The sequence below is a fragment of the Aotus nancymaae genome, unplaced genomic scaffold, assembly GCF_030222135.1.
Source record: "Aotus nancymaae isolate 86718 unplaced genomic scaffold, 86718_ANA_hifiasm-v0.15.2.pri h1tg000036l, whole genome shotgun sequence".
Classification (NCBI taxonomy): domain Eukaryota; kingdom Metazoa; phylum Chordata; class Mammalia; order Primates; family Aotidae; genus Aotus; species Aotus nancymaae.
Genome location: NW_026988450.1, coordinates 75,608,163 through 75,634,930, shown reverse-complemented (window position 1 = coordinate 75,634,930; position 26,768 = coordinate 75,608,163). Strand labels below are relative to the sequence as shown.

At 39.0% G+C, this 26,768-nt stretch overlaps 1 protein-coding gene across 1 annotated transcript in view; it reads left to right on the top strand.

The window, feature by feature from the left end:
• Positions 1 to 9,657: 9,657 nt before the first annotated feature.
• Positions 9,658 to 26,768, top strand: part of LOC105716832 (uncharacterized) — a 98,757-nt gene continuing 81,646 nt past the window's right edge. The window contains exons 1-3 of the mRNA XM_012451640.2: positions 9,658 to 9,809; positions 17,424 to 17,494; positions 17,821 to 17,920. Coding sequence (XP_012307063.2) covers positions 9,788 to 9,809; positions 17,424 to 17,494; positions 17,821 to 17,920 — 193 coding nt within the window. The 5' untranslated portion in view covers positions 9,658 to 9,787. The remainder of the gene's footprint in view (positions 9,810 to 17,423; positions 17,495 to 17,820; positions 17,921 to 26,768) is intronic.

Sequence of the window (26,768 nt, the reverse complement as noted above, 5' to 3'; positions counted from 1 at the left end):
TTACTGGTCATATAGTATAGACAAGTGTTCAGCTTTAATTGATACAACCAACTGTTTTTGAAAGGGATTGAAGCAATTCACTCACAATAAACAACTAACAATGTATAAAAGCTCCAATTACTCCCAATATTCACCAGTATTTGACTGTATTGGTCTTTTAAAAATTTTAGCCATTCTGATGAGTATGTAGTGGTAACTCAGTGTAGTTCAATTTGTATTTTTTTGATGAGTGATCTGTGTAAAGTGCCTGATCGAAGTTTGTGTGTGTGTGTGTGCCATATTTAAAGTGGTTAATGTCCTTTTGTTATTAATTTGTAAGAGTTCTTAATGCATTCTGGGTATGAGTACTTTGTCAGATATAAACATATACATGTATTATAATAAAATTATCATTGCAGGCTGTGGTTTGCCTTTTCACTTCTTGTGACTTAAGAAATATCTGCTATCCCCAGGTAAGATACTATCCTTTTTTATATATGTTATTTGTTTTACCTTTCACATTGGGTGTATACTATGTTTGTAATTAATTTGTGCACATTATATGACATATAGCGAAGATTTATTTTTTACCATACAGATACCCAATATTGCCATTTATGTAGAACATCATTCTCTTCCCACTCAATTGCCTTGGTACTTTTGTCATAAGTCAGATGATCATGTATGTGTAGTTAAGTTTCTGGACTCCGTCTTCTGTTTCTTTAGTCCATTTGCCTATCCGTGTACCGATATGCACTGTGTTAATAATTGTAGTTGTGTAGTAGGTCTCAAAATCTGACAGTGTAATTCTTCCAGTTTCTTTCTTCTGCAAATTTTCTTTAGCTCTTTTAGGTCCTTTACATTTGTATATAAACTTCAGAATCAGGTTGTCTATTCCAACAACAACAAAAAATGAAAGTTTCAGAAAGTTTAATTGAAATTGTATTGAATCCATAGACAATTTTGGGGTAAATTGCATCTTAGCAATACCGAGTCCAACCATTACCAGGTAAGTCTCTCCATTTACTTAAATTTTAAATTTCTTTTAACAATGGCTTCTGGCCAGGCACATGGCTCACGCCTGTAATCCCAGTACTTTGAGAGGACAAGGCGGGCAGATCACCAGGTCAGGAGTTCAAGACCAGCCTGACCAACATGGTAAAACCCCGTCTCAACTAAAAAAAAAAATACAAAAAATTAGCCAGGCATGGTGGCACTTCCCTGTAGTCCCAGGTACTCAGGAAGCTGAGGCAGGAGAATTGCTTGAACCTGGGAGGCAGAGGTTGCAGTGAGCTGAGATCACGTCACTAAACTCCAGCCTGGGAGATAGAGTGAGACTCCATCTAAAAAAAAAAGGCTTCCAATTTCCAGTATGGAGGTCTTGGAAACTATAATTTACATGAACTTCTAATTTGATATTTTTTGGTGTCATTATAAACGTTGTTGTTTTAAAAGTTGTCTTCAATTTTTTGTTGTCAGTGCATAGAAATATGGTTATTAATAACTTCTGTGTATAAACTGTATCCAGTGATCTTGCCAGATTCACTGATAAGTCTGATAATTTGTAGATTCTTTGGGATTTTCTTTGTACCAAATCATATCCTTTCTGAATAAGATAGTTTTACTTCTTCATTTTTAATATCTGTGCCTTTTATTTTGCTTGCCTTATTTCACTAGCTGGGATTTCTATAATATTGACTACAAGTAGTGATGGGAAGGAAAAATAAGATAGGTATAGTTTGAATGTGAGAAAAATATGGTATGAAATATAGAAACTGAAGGAACTAAATCCAATATCTCAAGTCCTATATGTGGCTCTAGGAGAAAGAACGCTGTCTCCGGAGCAACTTTGGTGAGGCGGATTTTGTGGTTGTATTAACAAACCTCTGTTACCCAGAACTGAGTTAATGATTCTTGTGGGTTTTTTTTTCTCTAGTGCCCTACTTGACTCCATGATCCAGCCTGTGAAGGAGTAACTTGTTGACAGACTATCTCAGAATCACTTTTCCTACAACCCTCTACTGCCCAAGCGATTTTCACGAATACCTTCCTTTCTGTTGTTCACTCATTAGACAGCTGTTTATTAAATGGCTGTTATGTGCTAGGCACTTTAGTAGGCACTGAGAAATAAATTGACAAAATAGATGCATCTCTATCTTCGATAGAGATAATATGCATTCTCTATCAGAAGATGCATATTATCTTCTGATTTTCAGTGGAAACTCATAGAAAACCTTCATTCGTAGATTTGAAGGAAAAGTTTTCCTTCAAACTATCTAAGTTTTTGATATCATTGGAGGTCCAGAGTTATTTATATCACTGGAAGTCTGGAGTTATTTGATGTTAGGATTAGTGCACAAAATGTTATTAAAGACACACAATTTCTATCTGCCCTCTCTACCATCCTCAGGCTGTTGGCTTTGAATATCTTAAGACCACTGGGGCTACTGTAATTCTAAACATTGTAACTTCCTACCAAAATATTCAAATAAAAAAGAAAGTGAAATGGCAGCTTTTTCTTTTTATATTTGCCTATTTTCTCTAAATGCAAAGTCATTTCTAGGGGTTCTCTTGAAGACCTTCTCTATGTTTCAATGGTAGGAATTTTACCACATGGTCACCCATAGCTATGTGAAGGGCAGAAAACATGAGTGTCTGACACAGAGATGTGGATTTACCATGGTCAACTTAGAATAGCCACAGTGAGTCCACTAGAGCTATTTATATTGTCACCCCAAACCAAACTGGGGTGCTATTAGCAATTTAAAAACAAAGGAAGGCCAGGCGCAGTGGCTTATGCATGTAATCCCAGCACTTTGGGAGGCCGAGGTGGGTGGGTCACTTGAGATTAGAAGTTCGCGACTAGTCTGGCCAACATAGTGAAACTCCATCTCTACAAAAATGCAAAAATTAGCTGTGCATGATGGTGGTGCCTGTGATCCCAGTTACTTGGGAGTCTGAAGCAGGAGAATCTTTGAACCCGAGAGGTAGAGGTTGCAGCGAGCTGAGATCGTGCCATTGCACTCCAGCCTGAGTGACAGAGTGAGATTTGTCTCAAAAAGTAAAAATTAAAAAGAAAAAAAAAGAAAAGAAAAAAGAAAAAAAAAAGGAAATAGCCAATAGATAAGCAGTGAGCTCCATAACTGTAGAATCACCCTTGTTTGGTTCAACGCTCTATGCCCAGGTCCTAGCCTAATGCCTGGGACACAATAAACACTTTAAAAATTATTGAATTAATAGTTGGTTATTGATAAATATATATTTAATACATAAATGATGAATGAATGACTAATAAATGAATTAAAGAGTACAACTTGGCCGGGCGCGGTGGCTCACGCCTGTAATCCCAGCACTTTGGGAGGCCGAGGCGGGTGGATCACGAGGTCAAGAGATCGAGACCATCCTGGTCAACATGGTGAAACCCCGTCTCTACTAATACAAAAAATTAGCTGGGCATGGTGGCGCGTGCCTGTAATCCCAGCTACTCAGGAGGCTGAGGCAGGAGAATTGCCTGAACCCAGGAGGCGGAGGTTGCGGTGAGCCGAGATCGCGCCATTGCACTCCAGCCTGGGTAACAAGAGCGAAACTCCGTCTCAAAAAAAAAAAAAAAAAAAAAAAAAGAGTATAACTTTTTACTCAATGTTCATGATTCAAACTGGGGGATATTCAAAGGTTTAAAAAGCACTTTGGGATTTAAACAAGAGTTTGCATCAATTGCTAAAAAAAAAAAATTATCCTAGAATAACACAAATACATCAAAACTGCTTTTTTGGATGTGTAAGTTTCTTTCAGATTTTCCACAGTTTATAAATTTACTGGTATCTTCTCTACATCTTACACATTCTAGAAACAATGAATTCATCATGCTTATGTATGTATGTATGTACGTATTTATTATGTCACCCAAGCTGGAGGGCAGTGGTGCGATCTCAACTCACTGCAATATTTGCCTCACAGGCTCAAGTGATTATCATGCCTCAGCCTCCTGACTTGCTGGGATTACAGGAACCCACCACCATGCCTGATTAATTTTTGTATTGTTAATAGAGACAGGGTTTCACCACGTTGGCCAGGCTCGTCTCGAACTCCTGACCTCAAGTGATCCACCTGCCTCAGCCTCCCAAAGTGCTGGAATTACAGGTGTGAGCCACCATGCCTGGCCCATTATGCTTATTCAAATGCTTATTTATTCATTCATACATTTATCCATTCATAAAATAAATATCTAATGTGGCTATTCTGGGCTAGGAAGTGTGCTATTGCATGACTTGGTGTCTGAGGACAGTCTCCTACCTTGTACACATTTCTCTTCCTAGCTCATGCCACAAATTCCAACATATATTTTAAGACTCACTCAGGTATCTCTACCTCAATGAAAACTTCTACTTTCGTGAAAGAGAGAATGGTTTTTCCTTTCTTCTCTAGTCACACTACACTTTACATATACCTCCATAAGAGTTTTTGAACTTTTTTCTAACTTCATTATTCACTCTCATGTTTTTCTCCTTCATTAGACATGACTCCTTGATGGTAGGAATTTGTAGTAATCACATTTTTGTATTCTATTTTAGTATCTGGCATCGTTCTTGACATAGATAGCAGTTGCTTATTGACAGCTTGCTTCTTCAGTGAATGAATAAATTAATAGAGGGACATGTGATGTTCAGTGACCCATTTTGCAGGTAAGAAAACTGAGGCAGACAGAGATGTTAGCAAGCCAGAGGCCTTGGGTGACAATTGAGATCGTTTGACTCCTACTCTAGATGCAATCTCCAGAACCCACATACTTTAATGAGTCCCTTTGTCTATGTGCTGCCACTGTCATTTCTAAGGAAGGTGTATCATCCCAAATGGGGTAGTATCTTATTGGTGGACCCAAATCTGCAGTGTTCACCACCTCACCTAGATGAGTATCTGTGTGGAGCAATCTGCACATTCATCTTTTCCACTTTCTGGAGGTGTCATCTTTTTATAGGCAGCACCTGCATAACAACGGGGCCAACCTGGGGAGCAGAAGAGGGCATTTTCACATTCTGAATGTAGATAAGTATCACTAGCTTTTCCCTTCTAGCAGTAATGGCCTCAAAAGTTCCAACTTAAGAGAAAAAGGCAAAACAGTCTGCCAAAGTGAGGGAAAAGTTAGAGCAAACCTTGCTTTTACCAAGACCCTGTGTCTCCCTTCTGGAAATTCACACTTTCACACTTTTAGACAAATATTAAATGTCTGCCATTCTATTACGCACAGCGCCTGGCACATCTAGAAACGCAGCACACTTTAGTCCCTTCTTTCTTCCTCTAACTCCAGGTTCTAAACTAGAAAAAGCCCCACTTGAGTCTGAGATTTGCTTCTTGAACTAGTTTATTTCAGATAGTAATCATGCTATCTAGGGCTGTGACAGTGTTTTGCTATTTATAGGGCACTTTGACCTGATTCTTTTTGCACAGCAACTGTGTCTTACCCTTTGCCCACTTCACGGAAGTGAGGACTGAGATACAGGAAGATTAAGTAACCTTGTATTTAACAAATATTTGTTCCACATTCCCAAAACATTTATTAAATACTAGTACGTAATGATAGAATAAATTTTACCATAAAGATAAACCAGTATTCTGGACTCAGCCAACTTGGGAGACCCTAGGAGGCCTGTTTGAGAAAGTGACATTTAAACTGAGGCTTGGCTGTGGGTACATATCCAGTAAGTGACTGAATTGGGATTTGAACTCATGCCTGCTTGACTCTAAAGATGATGCTTTTGGCTTGGTACTCTGCTCTCTCTCTAGACAAATTCTGGTCCAAAATCATTAAAGCTCATTTCTATCCCTGCCCAACTGGAATTGTCATGTTATGACAAATGGCTCTGTGGTCTCAGATGCCCAGCAGACCCATTAGTGGAATTCTATGTGCTAGACCTGGGCAAAATGCCAGAGCCTTACACACCCGTCATATTTGGTCTGGCAAAGGTCTTCAACAAAGAGAAGTAGTTACAGTAATGAAAAGCAACAGGTCCAGCAACACCATAAGAACAAAATAATGAATTTCCCTAAAATAGAATACACAATTTATAGAGTATGAGCCTACACAATCAATGATTGGATGAAACGGAAGAAATTTTAGTATTCTAGCCTTCTTTATTTGTAGGTGTCGAGCCTCAGAGAAGTTACATATCTAATTAGTGTCACTCAGGTAGATAACAACAGAATTAGGATCAGAACTTAGTGCTTACGACTCCCAGAGCAGGGAAAAGACATGATGAAGTCCCAAAACATTGCTTGTGAACTCACATCTGACACTGAATTGAGAGTCTGCTATTCACTCCCTGTGTGACCAGAGCCCTTCAGAGCCCATGAGGTTACCAATCACAGACCCCTGATCCACATGAGGCATTTTTACCTCTTGCTCTTTGACCTGGTGCCCCATGTTTATTCAGGAATATTCCAAAGAGGTTACATCTATTCGTTTTACATGTTGAGCACAGATCATTATAAGACAAATTAAAATAAAAATATCATCGTCTCATTTATTGTTTGACTTACACTGAGCAATATTTAATAACTAGAATATCAAGAGAGCCCAAAGTGTTTGCCCATCCCCCCAAGACCAATATAATGGAATTTTATTCTTATCGCCTGCTCAGGGTAGTGGCAATTCAGGATACAGAGGGAAGAAATAAAGAGGTAAGACAGAGGATGCACAGAAATCACAGATGCCAAACACCTACCCTTCTTTGCCACCACACATTTGACTCACATGGTGGACATGGACAATGCAAGGCTTTCCTGTGTTTTTCAATGACCTATGAGAAACAGGTATCTTGATTCAAATCCCAGCTCAGCCAACATAGAGTTTGGTAACACTGGGCAAGTCTACCAAGCTCTCTGTACTCCAGTTTCCTCATTATTAAAAAGGGGGAAGTAATAGTGCCTACATCAGAGGATTGTTGTGAGAACTAAGCAAAATAATTTACCTGAGCTTTAAAACCCACACTGTATTAGTTAAAAACACATGCTCTTGCTTTTTATTATTTTTCTCTACTTTAGACTACAAACTCTAAGAGGACAGGCTGGACTGTTTTCTTCATAAAAAAGCATTACAGGAACAGTAATTAGAACTAGGAGCTTTTCAATGGCCTGCCTGAAATCTGAAAAAATAGGTACATTTTTCCGAAATGTGAAAAAAATCAAATAGTTAAAAATAAATAGATATTAATAAAGTATCTGCAATATGTAATATCAAGGTCAACTTAACTCTTAATTGTTTATATATAAATATAGTGAAGTTTAAATTGCAAAATCTTATAGAAAATGTGGTATTAAAACTCAAAAGTATAATTCTTTCATATATATACTTAAAAGTATGTATATTTTTAGGGGCACATGTGCAGGTTTGTTACATAGGGAAACTCATGTCACAGGGCTTTGTTGTACAGATACTTTCATCACCCAGGTATTAAACCTAGTACCCACTAGTTATTTCTCCTGATCCTCTCCCTCCTCCCACCCTCCACCCTCAGGTAGGCCTCAGTGTCTCTTGTTTCCCTCTATGTGTTCATGAATTCTCATCATTTAGCTCCCACTTAAAAGTGAGAACATGTGGTATTTGGTTTTCTGTTCATGCCTTAGTTTGCTAAGGAAAGCAGCGTGGCAATTTCTCAAAGGCCAAAAAACAGAACTACCATTCAACCCAGCAATTCCATTACTGGTTATGTACTCAGATATTTTTAAGGCAAAACAAAGCTGCAACCAGGACATCTGGTCTCCCCGAAACTGCTGCTCTTTTGTGGTTTTTTCTTTTTCCCCAGTTGTTCAGGCCAAAATCCTGGACCATCCTGGGCACTGCTCTCTCCTGGCCACCCTTTCCCATATTCAGAGTTTCATCACTTCTCTCTGCTTCCACTGTTAACTCCCTGCTCCAAACCACTGTACCTCTTTTCAGGATTATTGCCACAGTTCCCTTGCTGGTTCCCTGCCCCCAGTCTTCCTCTGAACTATCCAGTTAAAACCTGAGTTAGATCATCTCATCCTCATCTCAAAGCTTTCTCGTGGCTCCTCTGCTCTCTCAGGAAATATCTAAATTCTAGATGACCTAAAAAGCCCTTGTCTCAGCCGGGCGCAGTGGCTCACGCCTGTAATCCCAGCACTTTGGGAGGCTGAGGTGGGCAGATCATGAGGTCAGGAGTTCGAGACCAGTCTGACTAACATGGTGAAATCCCGTCTCTACTAAAAATACAAAACTTAGCCAGGCATGGTGGCCGGCATCTGTAATCCCAACTACTCAGGAGGCTGAGGCAGGAGAATCTCTTGAACCTGGGAGGCAGAGGTTGTAGTGAGCCAAGATCGTGCCACTGCACTTCAGCCTGGGTGACAGAGCAAGACTCCATCTCAAAAAAAAAAAAAAAAAAAAAAAAAAAGCCCTTGTCTCTTACTGTTTATCTGACCTAATTTACTACCACCTTTTTCTGTGATCATTCTGTTCCTGCCACACTGGCCTCCTTACCACTCCTCAAATATGCCAACCACAACCCCCCAACTTCCCAGGACTTTGAACTGGCTGGTCCCCCTTCCTGGAATGCCTTTCCCCAGATATCAGCTTGGCCAGCTCCCTCCTCTCCTCCAAGTGTCTGCTGAAACGTGACCTGAGTAGGAGCTGTCTTAACAGCCTACTGGTATTGTAATCCCTCTCATAATACTTCCCACCCCCTTCCCTGATATGTCTTTCCACATACTATGCAATATCTGCTGAGATAATGTATAATTCACTTATTTTCTTTATTGTTATTTTAAAGAGAGCAGTGTGTTTTGTGTTTGTTTGTTTGTTTTGTTTTGTTTTTTGAGACACAGTCTTGCTCTGTTGCCAGGCTGGAGTGCAGTGGCACAATGTCAGCTCACTGCAATCTCTGCCTCCTGGGTTCAAGCAATTCTCCTGCCTCAGCCTCCCGACTAGCTGGGACTACAGGCACGGGTCACCACACCCAGCTAATTTTTGTATTTTTAGTAGAGAAGGGGTTTCACCATGTTGGCCAGGCTGGTCTCAAACTCTTGACCTCATGATCCACCCACCTCTGCATCCTGAAGTGCTGGGATTACCAGCATGAGCCCCCATGCCTGGTCTTGTGTTTTATTTAGTGCCAGAATATTTGATGACTAAGAGAGTGCTTAGCACATAGTAGGCGCTCAATATATACTTGTTGGATAAATGTGTCAATGTTTGATGTACATACATTTTATTATGTTTGGCTTGCTGCCAGCACTTCCTCCAGCTACAGGAGTGCTTCATGAAATGTCCACTAAAGGTCATAAAATATTCCACAAAAATCGTAAAATATTTTGAGTTTTCTTACCTGTATTTTTATAGCAGCACCTGGAATTTAGCCTGCATCAGACCCTCTGTAAGTTGACCCTGTTTATCTATTCAGCTTTACTTCTCCCCTCTCTCTGCTTTGTATTTTATTCTCTAGTACTTCCAACTGATTGCAATTTGATCAGACTCCAGACTATCTTATGCTTCTTTGCTTTTGTTCATCTGTTACTTCTCTCTGTAATTCCCTGCTCCTTCTTAATTTTTCTGTCCAATTCTCACTCTTTAGGACTCAAGGGTTTCTCCCCAGGAGACTTCCATGAATCTCATGTTGATTTAGGTGGCCCCAATTCTCTGTTCTTCGTAGTCATTCATGCATTTATCTAGTTCAGTATTTGACATACTACATGGAAACTGCTTCCTCATGTGCCCATCTCTTCCCCTAGACTGCAAACTCCTAGAGAAGGGCCCAACAGTGTGTGCTGAGCCTACACGGAGGAGGAAGTCAGAGCAATGATGGAAGGCTTCCTAAAAGGTATCTTCCAAGACGAGCCCCCACTCCCTTTCATGGAAGACTCATGCTCTTATGCCCAGACTATCTAGGGATACATCTAATCTAGTCATGGAAAGAACAGGGGACTTGAGTACCAGGCTGACATGAGTTTGAATCCTGGCTCCCTATTGACCAGATGTGTGTCTTGAAAAACTCTCTGAGCCTCAGTGTCCTCATCTGCATAGTGGGAATAACAACACTGCACTACATATATAAGGTATCCAATATAGTAAGTGTCCAATACATGCTGATTTCTTCACCCTCTTCCATCCCTGGGAAAGAAGTAAAATCATCTACTTTTGGTGCCCATTCATTCCCCCTCAGTTGGAAGCATGAGGTGCTTAGCTGCCTGACCTGGGGGAAGGGCTGCAAGCAGTAGGTGTTGTTAGATGTGGTGGGGCTTGTTGACTTCCTCCAAGGGGCCCAGCTAACACCTGCCTGTTCCTTGATAGTAAGTTCAACTTTTACTTCTTAGCACCACAGGAAATTGGCTGAACATTAACTGAAGTCTCTCTCAAACAGGAGACATCTTTGCCGTGTCCCTGTCTTTCCTAGCCTCATTCCTGCTCTCCCCAGTGAGCAGGCTGCCCTCCCTTCTCCTCCCAGCACTACTGATGGGCAAGAGTACTCAGAACTACTATCTCATGGGCCATGTCATGTGCCAGGAGCTGCACCCAGGACTTTAATACAGCAGTTAGTTCCCACTGAATGTTCATAGTCACCCCAGGATAAAGAAGGGATGCTATGATCATTTTCTATTTTGCTGTGATCAGGCTCTGTGAGCTAAAGTCACCCCTTCCCAGTCTCCACTAGTAGAAGTCATATATCAGTCCTATTGGTCTGTTACAAGGATTCAGAATTCATAATCGTGGGGCTTCACTTACAGGCACAAGTTTTTTTCATAGTTTTCTGAGTATTTCTTTTAGCAACAATGGAGAAAATCAAAGAGGGCAAAGGTGAGGGGAGAATATGCCATTTCTTTTTATGTCATTTGCTCTTACAACCTTTGGCTTTAGCTTCCTTACTGTGTCTGTGAGGATGAAACTAGTGATCAGAGTGGTCCAAAATGGATTTGATGAATCTGATTCCAGTAAATAAGATGCATTGGATATATTTTTCCCTAAAGATAGAGAGTCAATATAACATAGTCTTTACATTAATGGACTTGGGAGCCAATTTTCTTAGGTTCATTCTCTTTCCTTTCACATGTGTTGATTTTCAATAAACATCTTGCACCCAAATTCCATCTTAGTGTTTTATTTTCAAAAAACTTAATTTGAGAATGTTAGCTGTATAAATTTGTTCTTTTAAAAAAATTCTTAACTAATTGCAATTATTTCCATCTATGCTATTCCATTGAAACCATCCATAATATGGACTTAATAATTTCATCGTATGTTAATGTTTAATTTTCAATTTTTACCTTCTTGGTTTTCCAGCTGCATTTAATGTGGTTGACCACTCATTCTTTGAAATTCTCTTCCACTGGCTACTACAATATCACACACTTTGTCTCTTTCTTCAGTCTCTGTCTTCTCCACAGTCTTCTCTTCCTTTTATATACCTTTGAAAGTTAATGTTTCCTAGAGATATTTTCTTAACCCACTTCTCTACTGATTCTATGTATTTTTCTTGCTCCAACTCTTCTAATTTTACCCATCTCGATGATTCTATAATTTGTATTTTCTGTTTTGATCTCTTTTCAGTCTCCGAGACCTAAATATCCAAATGCCTGATGCATAGTGCTTTCTTTTTTACTCCAAAGCTCTCAAAGGCAATATGTTCAAGAGGAATCTGTCATCAGTCTCACTACATGTAAGCTTCCCCTTGTGTTCAAGCTAGAGACTTAAGAGTCTTCTTGATCTCTTCTTCTCCCTATTTTCTCCATAATCAATCACCAAGTCATGTGGATTTTGTTTCTAAATATGTTAACTTCTTTCCTCTCTCACTTTATCTCCCTTACTTCTAGGTATCTCAGACCCTCAGCCTGTCTCACATAGACTTTGGCAATAACCTTCTAATATCAGTCAACCTGACCAACAGGCCACCTGTGCTTCATGTAGAATCTGAACAACGTAGAGCACTGAGACGCTCATGCTGGTCATGCATGTATGAGTTGGTATGACTTCTAGGGAAATTGAAGACTTATATAGCCTTTGGCCCAGTAATATACACCAGAACACATTAAAGAAACTCTAGCATGTGTACACAATGATATACACACAAGAATGTTCACAATGGCACTATTTTTAATAGTAAAATTATGGAAACAACACAAGTGTTTATCCATAACAGAATGGACAAACGAGCCATGGCATATTCATTCAATGAAAATATGATAGTCAAAATGAATGATCTAAAGAGATATTATTGGCAATCTTATAAAAGATTGAGTTTAAAAAAGCAGTTTGTGAAAAAGTTTAATCATTTGATATTATTTAATAAGAAGTTTCAAAACATGCAGTCAATTGTATGTATTATTTATGCATAGATGCAAATTCAGCAATAGTATTAAACCATGCCTGGGAATGATAAGTATCAAAGTCAGAAAGTGGTGACCCTTGGGAAGAGAGGTATGCATCAGCAGTGGGGCATATAAGATGTTTCCACCATATCTGTAATGTTTCTTTAAAAAATTTGAATCAAGCATGGCAAAGTATGACATTTGATTAAGCAGGATAGTGAATGCATATCTGTTACTTATATTGTTCTTTATAATTTTCTCTATGCTAAAGCATTTTGTAATTGAAAAAAATCTGACAGTGTTACTCCCATGCTGAAAATATGCCAATGACCTCCAGTTGCCTACCAGGGAACATCCACATTCTTTAATGGAAAGCCCCTCCTCACTTGGAACTTGACAACTTGGATTGGACATTTGTAGTTTTATTTCTAAGAACTGTTCCCTGTTGTTGTTGTCAATGGAGCCTGATTCCTACTTGGGTATGTGGTTTACGAAAACTGACCTCAAAATCCAATTCTAGATTTGGAGCATGTGACCTTGGCTTAATCAATTAGCACATTTCTTTCCCCTCACCTCAGGGGATGATCATATGAACTAAGCCAGTTTCAACAGAGTAAACCTCATGTTTCTAATGAGAAACCAAGAACAAAATGCTGTATTTTTCTTCAATTTTTTATTAGGCCAGCTCTGTATCAATTAAAAAACAAAACAAAACTAAAAAATATGAAAAGGCTGAAACACAAAAGCTCTGCCCACTGCAATATGTAGCTGCTAAGGTTGCTATATTTATTGGCATCGAGCAGGTGTTCCAGGAAAGAACACAGAAGATGTGTCTGGGAGCCCTTATGTGTAGGTCTGCAAGTGGTAGATATCACTGCTACTCACATGCCATTGGCTAGAACTGAGTTGCATGGATACACCTAATTGTAAAAGAGGCTGAGAAATATAGAGTATTTGCCCAGGAAGAAGAGAAAATTCATTTATGGAAGAGGTAGCTAATCTCTCACAGGCATGAAAAGAGAAGTGTTCAGCTAATTCAAGCTAATAGCAGCCACCTTGTGCCCCTAAGACAGGTTAAACTAATACTGAAATAGAAACCACGAGGAAAGGAGTGATACTGACACTAACCACGTCTTTGAGGACATGTATTCATTGTACACAACATGAATTTATTGAGGACCTACCCTAATACAGGCAGTGTACTAGACACCAAGAGAACTGATACTCTCTTCCTTTTTGCCTGCCTGGAGCCTATACTCTGGAGGGGATAGAGCTAGCAGACCAGACCAAACTGGAAATCTGCTGTGTCTCTATATATTTTAGTGATGTGAGCCAATATACCCCCTTGATTGCCCAAAGTAGTTTGTTCTATATATTTTGTTGCTTTAAATTGAACACATTCTTATGTACAGCCTCTGTCTCCTCACCTGCAATCAAGCAAAATAGCTTGTTCTCTGTATGCAGGGACATATGACATTTTCCACTTGGCTTTGTGCATATCTTCACCTCAATTTAAAATACCTTCTGATCCCTGCTCAAAGTCACACAACTTAATAATGGTAGACATAGAATACGAATTACTGTCATAATAGATCTTTGTAAAAATGCCTTCTTCTCTTCATTCTTTCCTGCTTAGAATGGGTATTCTTTCTGGTGTATCATGTAAAGGAATGTAACTACATGCATGTAATAATGAGAATATTTATATGTATTTATGAATATTACAAAAAAAGAAAGATTCTAACATTCTAGAGGAGGATTTATTTTATTTTTTATTTGAGAAAAATATAATTTTATTTATTTATGCAAATTTATGGGGTACTTGAGAAAATGTGTTACATGTATTTAATGTATAGTGATCCAGTCAGGATATTAAGGGTGTCCATCACCCAAGTATATTACATTTGTGTTAAGTATAATCATCCTACTTCAGGGGAACATTTTAAAAACTGTTCTGTAGAGATACTACTTGAATTAAGTTCTCAATCCTGAAACATCAGATCAGCTAGTAATTTGGCAAAAATGCAAGTTCTCAGATGGTAAATGAGACCTTTTGAATCAGAATTTCTGGAGTGAAGCCCACACATTTGTATTTTAAAACCTTTTCAATGATACTTATGTACATGCTCAAGCTTGAAATCCACTTTCCTAGGATAACCAGATTTAGGAGTAACCTTGTTTCATGAGACTGTTTAGGAAACACTGATTTAATGGCAACAAAAAAAAAGCCAAAATAGATAAATGGGATCTAATTAAAATTCAGAGCTTCTGTACAGCAAAGGAAACAATCATTAGAGTGGACTGGCAACCAATAGAATGGGAAAAAATTTTTGCAATCTACCCATCTGACAAAGGGCTAATATCCAGAATATTAACAAAGAACTAAAACAGATTTACAAGAAAAAAACAAACAAGCCTATTCAAATTTTGGCGAAAGATATGAACAGACACTTTTCAAAAGAAGACATGTAAGAGGCCAACAAACATATGAAAAAATGCTCATCATCACTGGTCATTAGAGAAATGCAAATCAAAACCACATTGAGATACCATCTTACACCAGTTAGAATGGCGATCATTAAAAAATCTGGAGACAACAGACACTGGAGAGGATGTGGAAAAATAGGAACACTTTTACACTATTGGTGGGAGTGCAAATTAGTGCAACCATTGTGGAAGACAGTGTGGCGATTCCTCAAGGACCTAGAAATAGAAATCCCATTTGACCCAGCAATCCCATTACTGGGTATATACCCAAAGAATTATAAATTGTTCTATTATAAAGACACATGCACATGTATGTTCATTGTGGCACTGTTTCAATAGCAAAGACCTGGAACCAACTCAAATGTCCATCAACAATAGACTGGATAAAGAAAATGTGGCACATATACACCATGGAATATTATGCAGCCATCAAAAACAATGAGTTCCTGTCCTTCATAGGGATATGGATGAATCTGGAAACCATCATTCTCAACAAACTGACACAAGAACAGAAAATCAAATACCGCATGGTATCACTCATAGGCAGGTGTTGAACGATTAGAACATGTGGACACAGGGAGGGGAGCATCACACACTGTGGTCAGGTGGTGGGGACTAGGGGAGGGACAGCAGGGGGTGGGGAGGGTGGGGAGGGATAACGTGGGGAGAAATACCAGATATAGGTGATGGGGGGAGAAAGGCAGCAAACCACCTTGCCATGTATGTACTTATGCAACAATCCTGCATGATCTGTACATGTACCCCAGAACCTAAAGTACAATAAAAAAAATTAAATTAAATTAAAATTAAAATTAAACCTAACCAGGTTTTTATTGTTTGCAGGGCTTTCAAAACACAATAGGCTACTGTGCATTGTTAATTTCTAAGAGGAAGATGCTTATGTCCCCACTGAATATCTTCCCACCATGAAGTACTCTTTTTCCCCTACTTTTTAAAAGTAAAACAATTATTAACACCTGGCAGAAGTAGGAAGACAGCTTACAGCTTAGAAAAAGTTGGCTTAAAATAATGACTAATTTTCATACATTATTTATTTGTCATCATGCTTATCTTTCTCTCTCTAAATTGTATGTTTCATCTCTGTGATCACAGATTGATCTTCATATTTCATATCTGCCCATGGCCTAATGTTCGTTTATAGAATGAACTCAATGAATATTGTTAAGTGAGTAGGATTTAGTTTATTTGATAAATAGATAACCTTAAGTTTAAAACCGTGGATTTCACATGAGGACATTTACTTAATATTGTTAAAATGTAATTAATTTTTAATACTGTTTAGGTACTCATAATAAAGAACAGGATATTTGGAGAAGGAAGGCAGTATCATTCCTGGTTCTTAGTCTTACCAACTTATTATCATGAGTAAATAACCTCTCTGTGGCTCAGTACCTTCCTCTGTAAAATGGCAACATAGTGATGTTCACTTCAGAGAACTGATTTGTAAAAGGGCTGGATGAGGTTATGAGAATGTTTTGCAAAATGACATAGAAAGGTTAATTGCAAACTTCATTTGAATCTTCAATTGTTTGAGATAGGTCATGCTGTGAATCAATTATGAAGTGCAGAAACTGTCAAGATTAAATATTTCTTTCCAAAGAGCAGAGAGAAGGGGCTGCTTGTTTCTTTCTTTCTTTTTAGAAAGATGCCAGGATGGGCTCATTTTGGGGTTCTCCTCTCATTTGCTCCTTTTCCTTTTCCTTTAGTTTCTCCATTCATTAGGATACAGTACTGCAAAGCTTTATGGCATTTTTATTTTGTGGGAGATGAATATGAATAAAGAATTACAGTTAAATCATTGCTAAGTTTGATGAATGAGCACCAAAGAACTCTTCAAGATGTCATTTTTTAAGTTTTTAAAAAAATGATTGGCTTTCAATGGTTGCCTCTAAGGAATTTTAATTTTGAATAATGAATAGACAAATGTACACACACAAATCATTCAGTGTCCACCTCTAAGGGAAATAAAAGTGCCTATGAAGTGAAACTTTACTTTTCTACATCACCAGCTTCCTGGTAGACCAGAGTTTTTCTTTGTTCAAAGTCTAAGCATTGAATGATTTCTTTTTAGTAGGTAGTTTTAAGACTAAGGAGCACAAATTTAAAATGCTGAAACTCAGTTAAGGAACAATCTAATACTGTATTCAACTGAAACTCAGTTGAGATATTTCTTTCCAATGATGTATAAAGGGAAATCAACTGCAGTAATGAGGGAGATGATTTTGCTGATAATTATAACAAACATTTACTACCGACCTGCTATGCACCATGAACTGTGCTAAATGTTTTATACATATAACTTTATTTTGTGCTCCAACAACCTATTACATAGAAATTGTTATTATTCCCATTTTCTAGATTAATAAATAGTTTAGAGGGGTTATATAGGTGAAACAACTCACACAATGTCACAAGCTGGGTCCTGGTCTTCCACTTATTGAGTGGTACTAGTCAAGATCTCTAAGTTCTTCTGGTCTTAGTTCCTCTAGCTGTGAAGTGAGAATGATTAGGACTAGTCATAGAATATTAGAGTACATGTGAAAAAGAAACATTGCCTATTTAAAAAGCATGAAAAACTTGGGTTTTAAAATTTTCTTGTGGATAACTTATTCCTATTCTTTTAGATAACACTAACAAAGTTGATCTAAGAATTGGAGTGTCTGGGATAGAACCTTGTTGGTACCACTTGTTTACTGTATGACATTGGTTAAGTTATTAACTTTTTTGTTCCTCTTTTGTGAAATATAGTTAATGGATGTGTGTGTGCATATGTGTGTATCCCAACTTACAATAGTTCAACTTTTCAACTTACAATTTTTCAACTTTATGATGAGTTTATCATCACAACTTTATGATGTAACCCCATTGTAAGTTGAGGAACATCTGTGTATGTATACATATTTGTGTGTGTGTGTGTGTGTGTGTGTGTCTGCCTGTCTGAGAACAGTACTGGCACAAAAGTGCTTATTACACTTCATTCATTGTTATTAATATTACTATTGTTGCATTTTTCCCTTGAAGGCACACTTCAGATGTGAGCTCAGAAGAAGAAACTGGCAAGGACAGCAAAGAACAGGAGAACACTCTAGCTTCCCTGATAGCATTCAAGGTGCTGTCCAAAGTGAGTTTTCCTCAAGCAGAGAGATGCACTGCCTCTTTTATGCTTTGTTTTTCCTACTTGCCTACTCTATTTACATCTTCCAAGCAAGGACCAATCAGCAAAACGCTAAGAGAGTCACTGTCATGAGGATGATTATGAACTGGCTGAGTCCTTGAGATGTTTATTATTTAGGTTTTTAAGAACAGATAATTAAAGGCCCATGAGCATCTGGTCTCTCTCAATTGTAAAAGTGGGGTCTTACAGAAATCCACACAGCACTTGGGGTTGTGCACTTGCTTCTAAAGGTTGTCTTAATAAATCACTGCCTTGGTGCACTCCCTGGGGTATTTCATGACCATGTGAAATCTCTTACTGTTTCAAATTTACATTTTCCTGAGTTTGCATATTTTTGTTGTAACTGCTTTGTTACCAATGTACCACGTCCTTATACATTTGGACTGCATTTGCTGCAGCTTGGAATGGTTTCTCAGAAATGGAACATTAAAATCCCGGGGTATGACACTGAGACGTGGAAAGAGCTTCCCTTGTAAGCTCTTCAGGCATGCTGAGAATTAGTCTAGAAAATGATTTTTTCCTCAATTTTCAAGGATAGCAACCTATATAGAATCAGATAATTATGTGTAAGAATTTATTAAAGAAACTATCTTGATTGCTAGAAATCCAATCTGGTAGTGAGGAGAGAGTTGCAGTGATTTGCTGCAGCAGAAGTACTACGGAAATATTTACTAAATACCTTCTGCGTGCTGACCATTGAATGAAACACTTTCATATCCCTTGTAACGCGTGGCTTAGTCTAAGATACTACTTTAATGTAATTCTAACAAATGGATAACAGTGGAATTATCATCATTTTTCAGAGGAAACACCAGAGACCGTAAGAAACTAGGCCCAGAACAGTTAAACAGGTCTACTCTGTTAAACAGGTCTACTCTGTTTAACTGTTCTGGGCCCAGTTTCTTACGGTCTCTGGTGTTTACTCTATAAAATGATGATAATTCCTAATCTGCTACTATGCAACAAATCACCCCAAACTTTAGTGGCTTAAAACAACAAACATTTATTATCTCACTGTTTCTGGCACATAGGAAGAACTGCATAAGTGATTGTTATTCTTGCTGATTATGTTCCTTTCACTGAAATTGTGTATCACTAAGTTGAGATGTGTATTAGATAGAATCGTGGAAGGTAAAGTTATAGAACAATAATTCAGCCATGTTCATTATTCTAAGTGCTTTACATATATGAAGTCAACTACATTTCACAAGCCCAACGATGTTGATATTAGTATTATCCCCATTTTAGAGATAGAGAAATTTAGAGAGACATTAAGTCTTGCTCAAGGTTAGAAAACAATAAACAAAGCAGGAAGTGAAACCCAGGCAGTCTGGTTGCAGATATTGTGTTCTTAACCTCCATTTCATACAGCCTCGGGGCTGGATTAGGAAAGAGCCTGTGTACCATGCCTCGTATTTCTTTATCCAGAGAGTAACTTGGAGTGATTGAAGAATATAGAATCAGAAAAAAATGGTTCTTACCACTCTGCAGAGCAAAGATTGCAGAGATGGGAGAACATGAGACAGACTGGAATAACACGGTATTTGAAACCAGCATGAAAGCTGTTCTAGCAGGAAGTTAAGCATCATATTAGGAAGTGACGGAAAGAAATACTGAAGAATAACATTATCTTATTGAAAGTTTGCTGGGCGCGGTGGCTTGTGCCTGTAATCCCAGCACTTTAGGAGGATCATGAGGTCAGGAGTTCAAGACCAGCCTGACCAACATGGTGAAATCTCATCTCTACTAAAAATACAAAAATTAGCTGGGCATGGTGGCTCACATCTGTAATCCCACATACTCAGGAGACTGAGGCAGGAGAATTGCTTGAAATCAGGAAGTGGAGGTTTGCAGTGAGCCGAGATTGCACCACTACCCTCCAGCCTAGGCAACAGAGCGAGACTCTGTTTCAAAAAAAAAAAAAAGAAAGAAAGAAAGAAAAGAAAAAAGAGAGAAAGTTTTAATTTTTCTTCTGTCAGATACCATTTACCGAAGTCCACCTTCCACTTCTTTCTTCATATATATAGACACACCATTTCCTAGCTTCTCTTGCAGTTAACTGTGGCCGTGAGCTTTGGGCAGTGGAATTTGAATGGATGTGATGTGGCCACTCCATGTGGGTTTCTCTGTGTCCTTTCCCCTTCTAGCTGACTGTGATGGCACCCTCCAGACAGACAGCGATGTCACATGTTCAAGATGGCAGAATCACTATCAACTTCAATTCCTGAATGACTGCAGAGCAAAATTTCTTACCTTCAACATATAGTCTATTTGCAACCTCCCTGGACTGTTAAATAATGATACATAAAAATATTTGTTGTGTTGAGCCATCCCAAGTTTGATCTATTTGTCGTCACAGTCTATCCTACTAATATTTTTCTGATCCAAATAATGCTAGAATCATGAGAGTATAGTCCAGAGATTTTTTTTCTTTTTTGAGATAGAATCTCACTGTCTCCCAGGCTGGAGTGCAGTGGCATAATATCAGCTCACTGCAACCTTCACCTCCTGGGCTCAGGTGATCCTCCCTCCATAGCCTCCCTGAATAGCTGGGACCACAGGTGTGCACCACCACACTCGGCTAATTATTTTGTATTTTTTGCAGAGATGGGGTTTTACCACATTGCCCAAGCTGGTTTCAAACTCCTCAACTTAAGGGATCTACCCACCTTGGCCTCCCAAAATGCTGAAATTACACATGCGAGCCATAGTAATAGCTCCTGGCCATAGTCCAGAGATATTTAAAAAACTTTAGTGTGAGTTATTTCTCTTTTCAATAACTGTCATGCTTTTTGAAACCCTTTTCTGCCATACCATGCTTTCTGGGAAGTCATTTTGGACAGACATATCACAGGATGGAGAAATTAAAGAGAGAGAGAATACATTAAAAAAAAAAGTAGCATTTGTATTTCAGAAATTACAAAAGGTGTCTGCCCCAGTGGGAACAGCATGGCGGGTGGTCATTTGTAACCCACTGAACACTGAGTTTCTAAAATTTGAGTGTTTTTAACTTACTAAGGTCAACTTTACTGATGAAGTTAGCCCAGTGATTACCCCAAATATGTGAAATCCATATTTCAAACACAATAGCAGGAAATCAGAAATGGGTAGGTATATTTCTGACTGTTAAAGAGTACAAAATAAAGAGGGGTCCCTGAAGAGTGACACCACTAGAAAAACAGAAGAAAAAAACTGTTCTTTTAAAGAGCAGTTAACCTCAAACTTACTATTAATGACTATATTTCATTTCAGCCTACTCCAGTGATGTTGTTTCCCATAGACTGTAGAATGTAAGCCTTTTTGGACACTGACAGATTTTCCAGCATGAAAAATATCAGGGGATTAACTGACAAATCATGGGTATTTTTGACAAGATAGATTAGCCCTGGAAGTTTTCTCCACCTGAGAAAAAAAGATACGTGCCACCTAAGGGTTACAAAGACTGTTGGCAGCTGACCTCAGGCTCCTGTCTTTCTTTACCACTTTACCTTTGCCCCTGTTTTTATTAAGTTCTGGGATACATGTGCAAAACATGCAGGTTTGTTACATAGGTATACATGTGCCATGGTGGTTTGCTGCACCCATCAACCCATCATCTAGGTTTTAAGCCCTGCATGCATTAAGTGTTTGTCCTAATGTTCTCCCTCCCCTTGGTCAGGCCCCAGTATATGAGTTCCCCTTTCTGTGTCCATGTGTTCTCATTGTTCAACTCCCACTTATGAGTGAGGACATGCAGTGTTTGGTTTTCTGTTCCTGTGTTAGTTTGCTGAGAATTATGGCTTCCAGTGTCATCCAAGTCCCTGCAAAGGACATGAAACCATCGTTTTTTATGGCTGCATAGTATTCCATGGTGTATTATGTGCCACATTTTCTTTATCCAGTCCATCATTGATTTGGCATTTGGTTCCAAGTCTTTGCTATTGTAATTAGTGATGCAATAAACATACATGTGCATGTGTCTTTGTAGCAGAATGATTTATAATCCTTTGAGTATGTTCCCAGTAACGGGATTGCTGGGTCAAATAGCATTTCTGGTTCTAGATCCTTGAAGAATTGCCACACTGTCTTCTACAATGGTTGAGCTAATTTACACTCTCACCAACAATGTAAAAGCATTCCTGTTTCTCCACAGCCTCATTAGCGTCTGTTTCCTGACTTCTTAATAATGACCATTCTAACTGGCATGAGGTGGTATCTCATTGTGGTTTTGATTTGCATTTCTCTAATGACCAGTGATGATGAGCTTTTTTCATAAGTTTCTTGGCCATATACATGTTTTCTTTTGAGAAGTGTCTGTTTATATACTTTGCCCACTTTTTGAGGGTTTTTTTTTTTTTCTTGTAAATTTGTTTAAGTTCCTTGTAGATTCTGGGTATTAGACCTTTGTCAGATGAGCAGATTGCAAAATTTTTCTCCCAATCTGTAGATCGCCTGTTCACTCTGATGTTAGTTCCTTTTTCTGAGCAGAAGCTCTTTAGTTTAATTAGATCACATTTGTCAATTTTGGCTTTTGTTTCAATCGCTTTTGGTGTTTTCATCATGAAGTCTTTGCCCATGTCTATGTCCTCAATGGTATTGCCTAGGTTTTCTTATGGGATTTTTATGGTTTTGGGTTTTACATTTACGTCTTTAATTCATCTTGAGTTAATTTTTGTATAAGGAATAAGGAAGGGGTCCAGTTTCAGTTTTTGGTATATGGCTAGCCAGTTTTCCCAGCACCATTTATTAATTAGAAAGTCTGTTCCCTATTGCTTGTTTTTGTCAGGTTTGTCAAAGATCAGATGGTTGTAGATGTGTGGTGTAATTTCTGAGGTCTCTGTTCTGTTCCATTGGTCTATATATCTGTTTTGTTACCTGTACCATGCTGTTTTGGCTACTGTAGCCTTGTAGTATAGTTTGAAGGCAGTATGATGCCTGCAGCTTTGTTCCTTTTGCTTAGGATTGTCTTGGGCTCTTTTTTGGTTCCATATGAAATTTAAAGTAGTTTTTTCCAATCTGTGAAGAAAGTAAATGGTAACTTGATGGGAATAGCATTGAATTTATAAATTACTTTGCTCTGTCCCTGTTTATATATACATGACTGATATGGTTTGGCTGTGTGTCCACCAAAATCTCATCTTGAATTCTCACATGTTGTGGGAGAAACCCAGTGAGGGGCAATTGAATCATGGGGGCAAGTCTTTCCCATGCTGTTCTCACGACAGTGAGTAAGTCTCATGAGATCTGATGGTTTTAAAAAGAAGCGTTTCCCTGCACAAGTTCTCTCTCTTTGTCTTCTGCCATCCATGTAAGATGTGACTTACTCCTTTTTGCCTTCTGCCGTGATTATGAGGCTTCCCCAACCACATGGAACCTTTCTTTTGTAAATTGCCCAGTCTCAGGTATGTCTTTATCATCAGTGTGAAAATAGACTAATACAGTAAATTGGTACTGGGAGTAGGGTGCTGCTAACTAGTTAACAGTCAGAGGTTGGAGGAGTTTAGAGAGCTCAAAATAAGACAGGAAAATGTAGGAAAGTTTGGAACTTCCTAGAAACTTGTTGAATGGCTTTGACAAAAATGCTGATAGTGATATGAACAATAAGGTTCAGGCTGAAATGATCTCAGATGGAGATGAGGAACTTGTTGGGAACTGGAGTAAAGGTGACTCTTGTTATGTTTTAGCAAAGAGACTGCCACCATTTTTCCCTTGCCCTAGAAATCTGTGGAACTTTGAACTTGAGAGAGATGATTTAGGGTATATGGTGGAAGAAATTTCTAAGCAGCAAAGCATTCAAGATGTGACTTGGGTGCTGTTAAAAGTATTCAGTTTTACAAGGGAAGTAGAGCATAAAAGTTTGGAAAATTTGCACCCTGACAATGTGATAGAAAAGAAAATCTTATTTTCTGAGGAGAAATTCAAGTTGGCTGCAGAAATTTGCATAAGTAACAAGGATCCAAATGTTAATCCCCAAGACAACGGGGAAAATGTTTCCAGAGCATGTCAAAGGTCTTCATGGAAGCCCCTACTATCACAGACCTGGAGGCCTCAGAGGAAAAAGTAGTTTTGTGACCCAGAACCAGGTTACCCATGCTTTGTGCAGCCTAGGGACTTGATGCCCTGTGTTCCACCCATTCCAGACATGGCTGAAAGGGACCAATATAGCTTGGCCTGTGGCTTCAGAGGGTGCAAGCCTCAAGCCTTGGCAGCTTTCACTTGGTGTTGAGCCTGCCAGTACACAGAAGTCAAGAATTTGGGTTTGGGAACCCCTGTGTAGATTTCACCAGATGTATGGAAATGCTTGATTTTCCAAGAATAAGTTTACTGCAGGGGCAGGGGTCTCATGGAGAACCTCTGACAGGGCAGTGCAGAAGGGAAATGTGAGGTCAGAGCCCCCACACAGAGTTCCTACTAGGGCACTGCCTATGGAGCTGTAAGAAGAGGGCCACCAGATTCCAAACCCCAGAATGGCAGATCCACTGACAGCTTGCACTGTGCACCTGGACAAGCTGCAGACACTCAACACAAGTCCATGAAAGCAGCTGGAAGGGAGGCTGTACCCTGCAAAGCCACAAAGGTGGAGACCAAGACCAAAGGAACCCACCTGTTGCATCACTGTGACCTGGATGTGAGACATGGAGTCAAATGAGATCATTTTGGAACTTAAACATTTGACTCCCCTGCTGGATTTTGGACATGTGTGGGGCCTGTAGCCCATTTTCTTGGCCGATTTCTCCCATTTGGAATGGCTGTTTTTACACAATGCCTGTACCCACATTGTGTCTAGGAATTAATTAACCTGTTTTTGATTTTACAGGCTCATAGGTGAAAGGGACTTGCCTTGCCTGAGATGAGACTTTGGACTGTGGACTTTTGAGTTAATTCTGAAATGAATTAAGACTTTGGGGGACTGTTGGGAAGGCATGATTGGTTTTAAAATGTGAGGACATGAGATTTGGGCAATGGGTGGAATGATATTGTTTGGCTGTGTCCCCATCCAAATCTTATCTTGAATTCTGACGTGTTGTGGGAGAGACCCAACAGGCTGTCATTGAATCATGGGGGCAATTCTTTCCCATGCTGTTCTTGTACTGAAAATATACGAAGATAAAATATACAATTTTCATTCAAAATTAAGTGATTAACCTCATATTGCTTCCAAGGGCATTTATTGGCACCTACTACGTGTGAATACCTCCTATTTCACTTGCTTATGTAAAAGCTGATTAGTAAAGTGGTTATGTAACTTAATGTAAGTCTTACACTAGGAAGTTATAGATTAACTTTCTAAACTGCTTTACTTCCAGCTTAGTTTCACATTCATGTGTTCAGTCAACAAGCACTTACAGAATCCTGATGTTGGGCCCAACTTTGTGATAAACGCTGAAGATACAGACCTTGTCCCTGCCCTCATGGAGCTCACAGTTCAGAAGGGAAACCAGATTGAATCAAATAACCACACAAAAATTTCCTTATAAAATGAAATCAATGCTACAAGGAAAATAAGCAGGGTGATTTGAGAGCATATAACAGGATTTTATCATATCTAGTGATTCAGAGTAATGTCCTCCTATAGAAGAGATGTGGGAACTGCCATGTGAAGTAGCAGCATTAGTTAGCCAGGTGTGGCTGACAAAAGATCACCAACTTATCCAGCAAGAGGTAGGATTGCTTTCCCCATGCATTAAATCTGGACTGGCCTTTGACTTTCAGCATCCAACAGATAAAATGGAAGTTTCTGCTCTTACTCCTTGGGACTTTGTTCTGAGACTGCCAATTGAAAAAGTCTAGTCTAGTCTACTAAAGTACGACAGGCTGGTAGAAAAGAGAAAAACTGTTCCAGCTGAGTCTCCTGAGTCCAACCAGTTGACAGCCTGCAGCAACTGTGTGCAAGGCCATCTTAGATTATGCAGGCCCAGCACAGATGCCAAATACCTGTAGCTGTAAAACTGATTTCAGGCAATAACAGAAGAACTATCCTGGGATCCCAGCCCAAATTGCTGGCCATAGAACCACGAGCTAATAAGACAGCTGTGGTTATAAGATACTGACTTTGGGGTAGCATGTTACATGGCAGTCAGTTACTGATACCCTGAGAGAAGTATGGAAGGTGGGACTAAATTCTTAGAAGAAGTAAAGATATATGCAAAGGTCCTGAGGAGGGAAGAATAAACTTTTAGGGAACTAAAAGAAGGATGATGAGATAGAAGACTTCAGAGGGCTAGACAAGGCCCAAGTCTAAAAGCAGTGTCTAAGAATCTGTAAAAAACCTCATCTTTTTTTGTTGTGGTTTGCTTGGAACAAAATCTTTCTCTATTGCCTAGGTTGCAGTAGTGCAGTGGCACAATCATAGCTCACTTCAGCCTTGACCTCCTGGGCTCAGGTAATCAGCCTCCTGAGTAGCTGGGACTACAGGTGTGCACCACCATGCTCAGTGATTTTTTTTTTTATTTTTTGTAGAGACAGGGTCTTACAATGTTGCCCAGGCTGGTCTCAAACTTCTGGGCTCAAGCAATCCTCCTGCTTCAGCCTCCCAAACTGTTGGGATTATAGGCATGAGCTAGCATGCTTGACTCTGAGCTCAATTTTATCTTTAAAAGAAAGAGAAAGTCACTGTAGAGATTTTGAACTCAGAAGTGGCATGACTAGACTTACACATGTGCATATTTTATTTTTTCATCAGACATAAACTTATCGTGGAAGGGACTTACATTAAGCACATATAAGTAGAAGCTCAGCAAATCCTATTTTACTCTTTGACTAATTAGATCATGAAGATACCTAGAAGGTAAAACTGAAACAGCTCAGGTGTCTG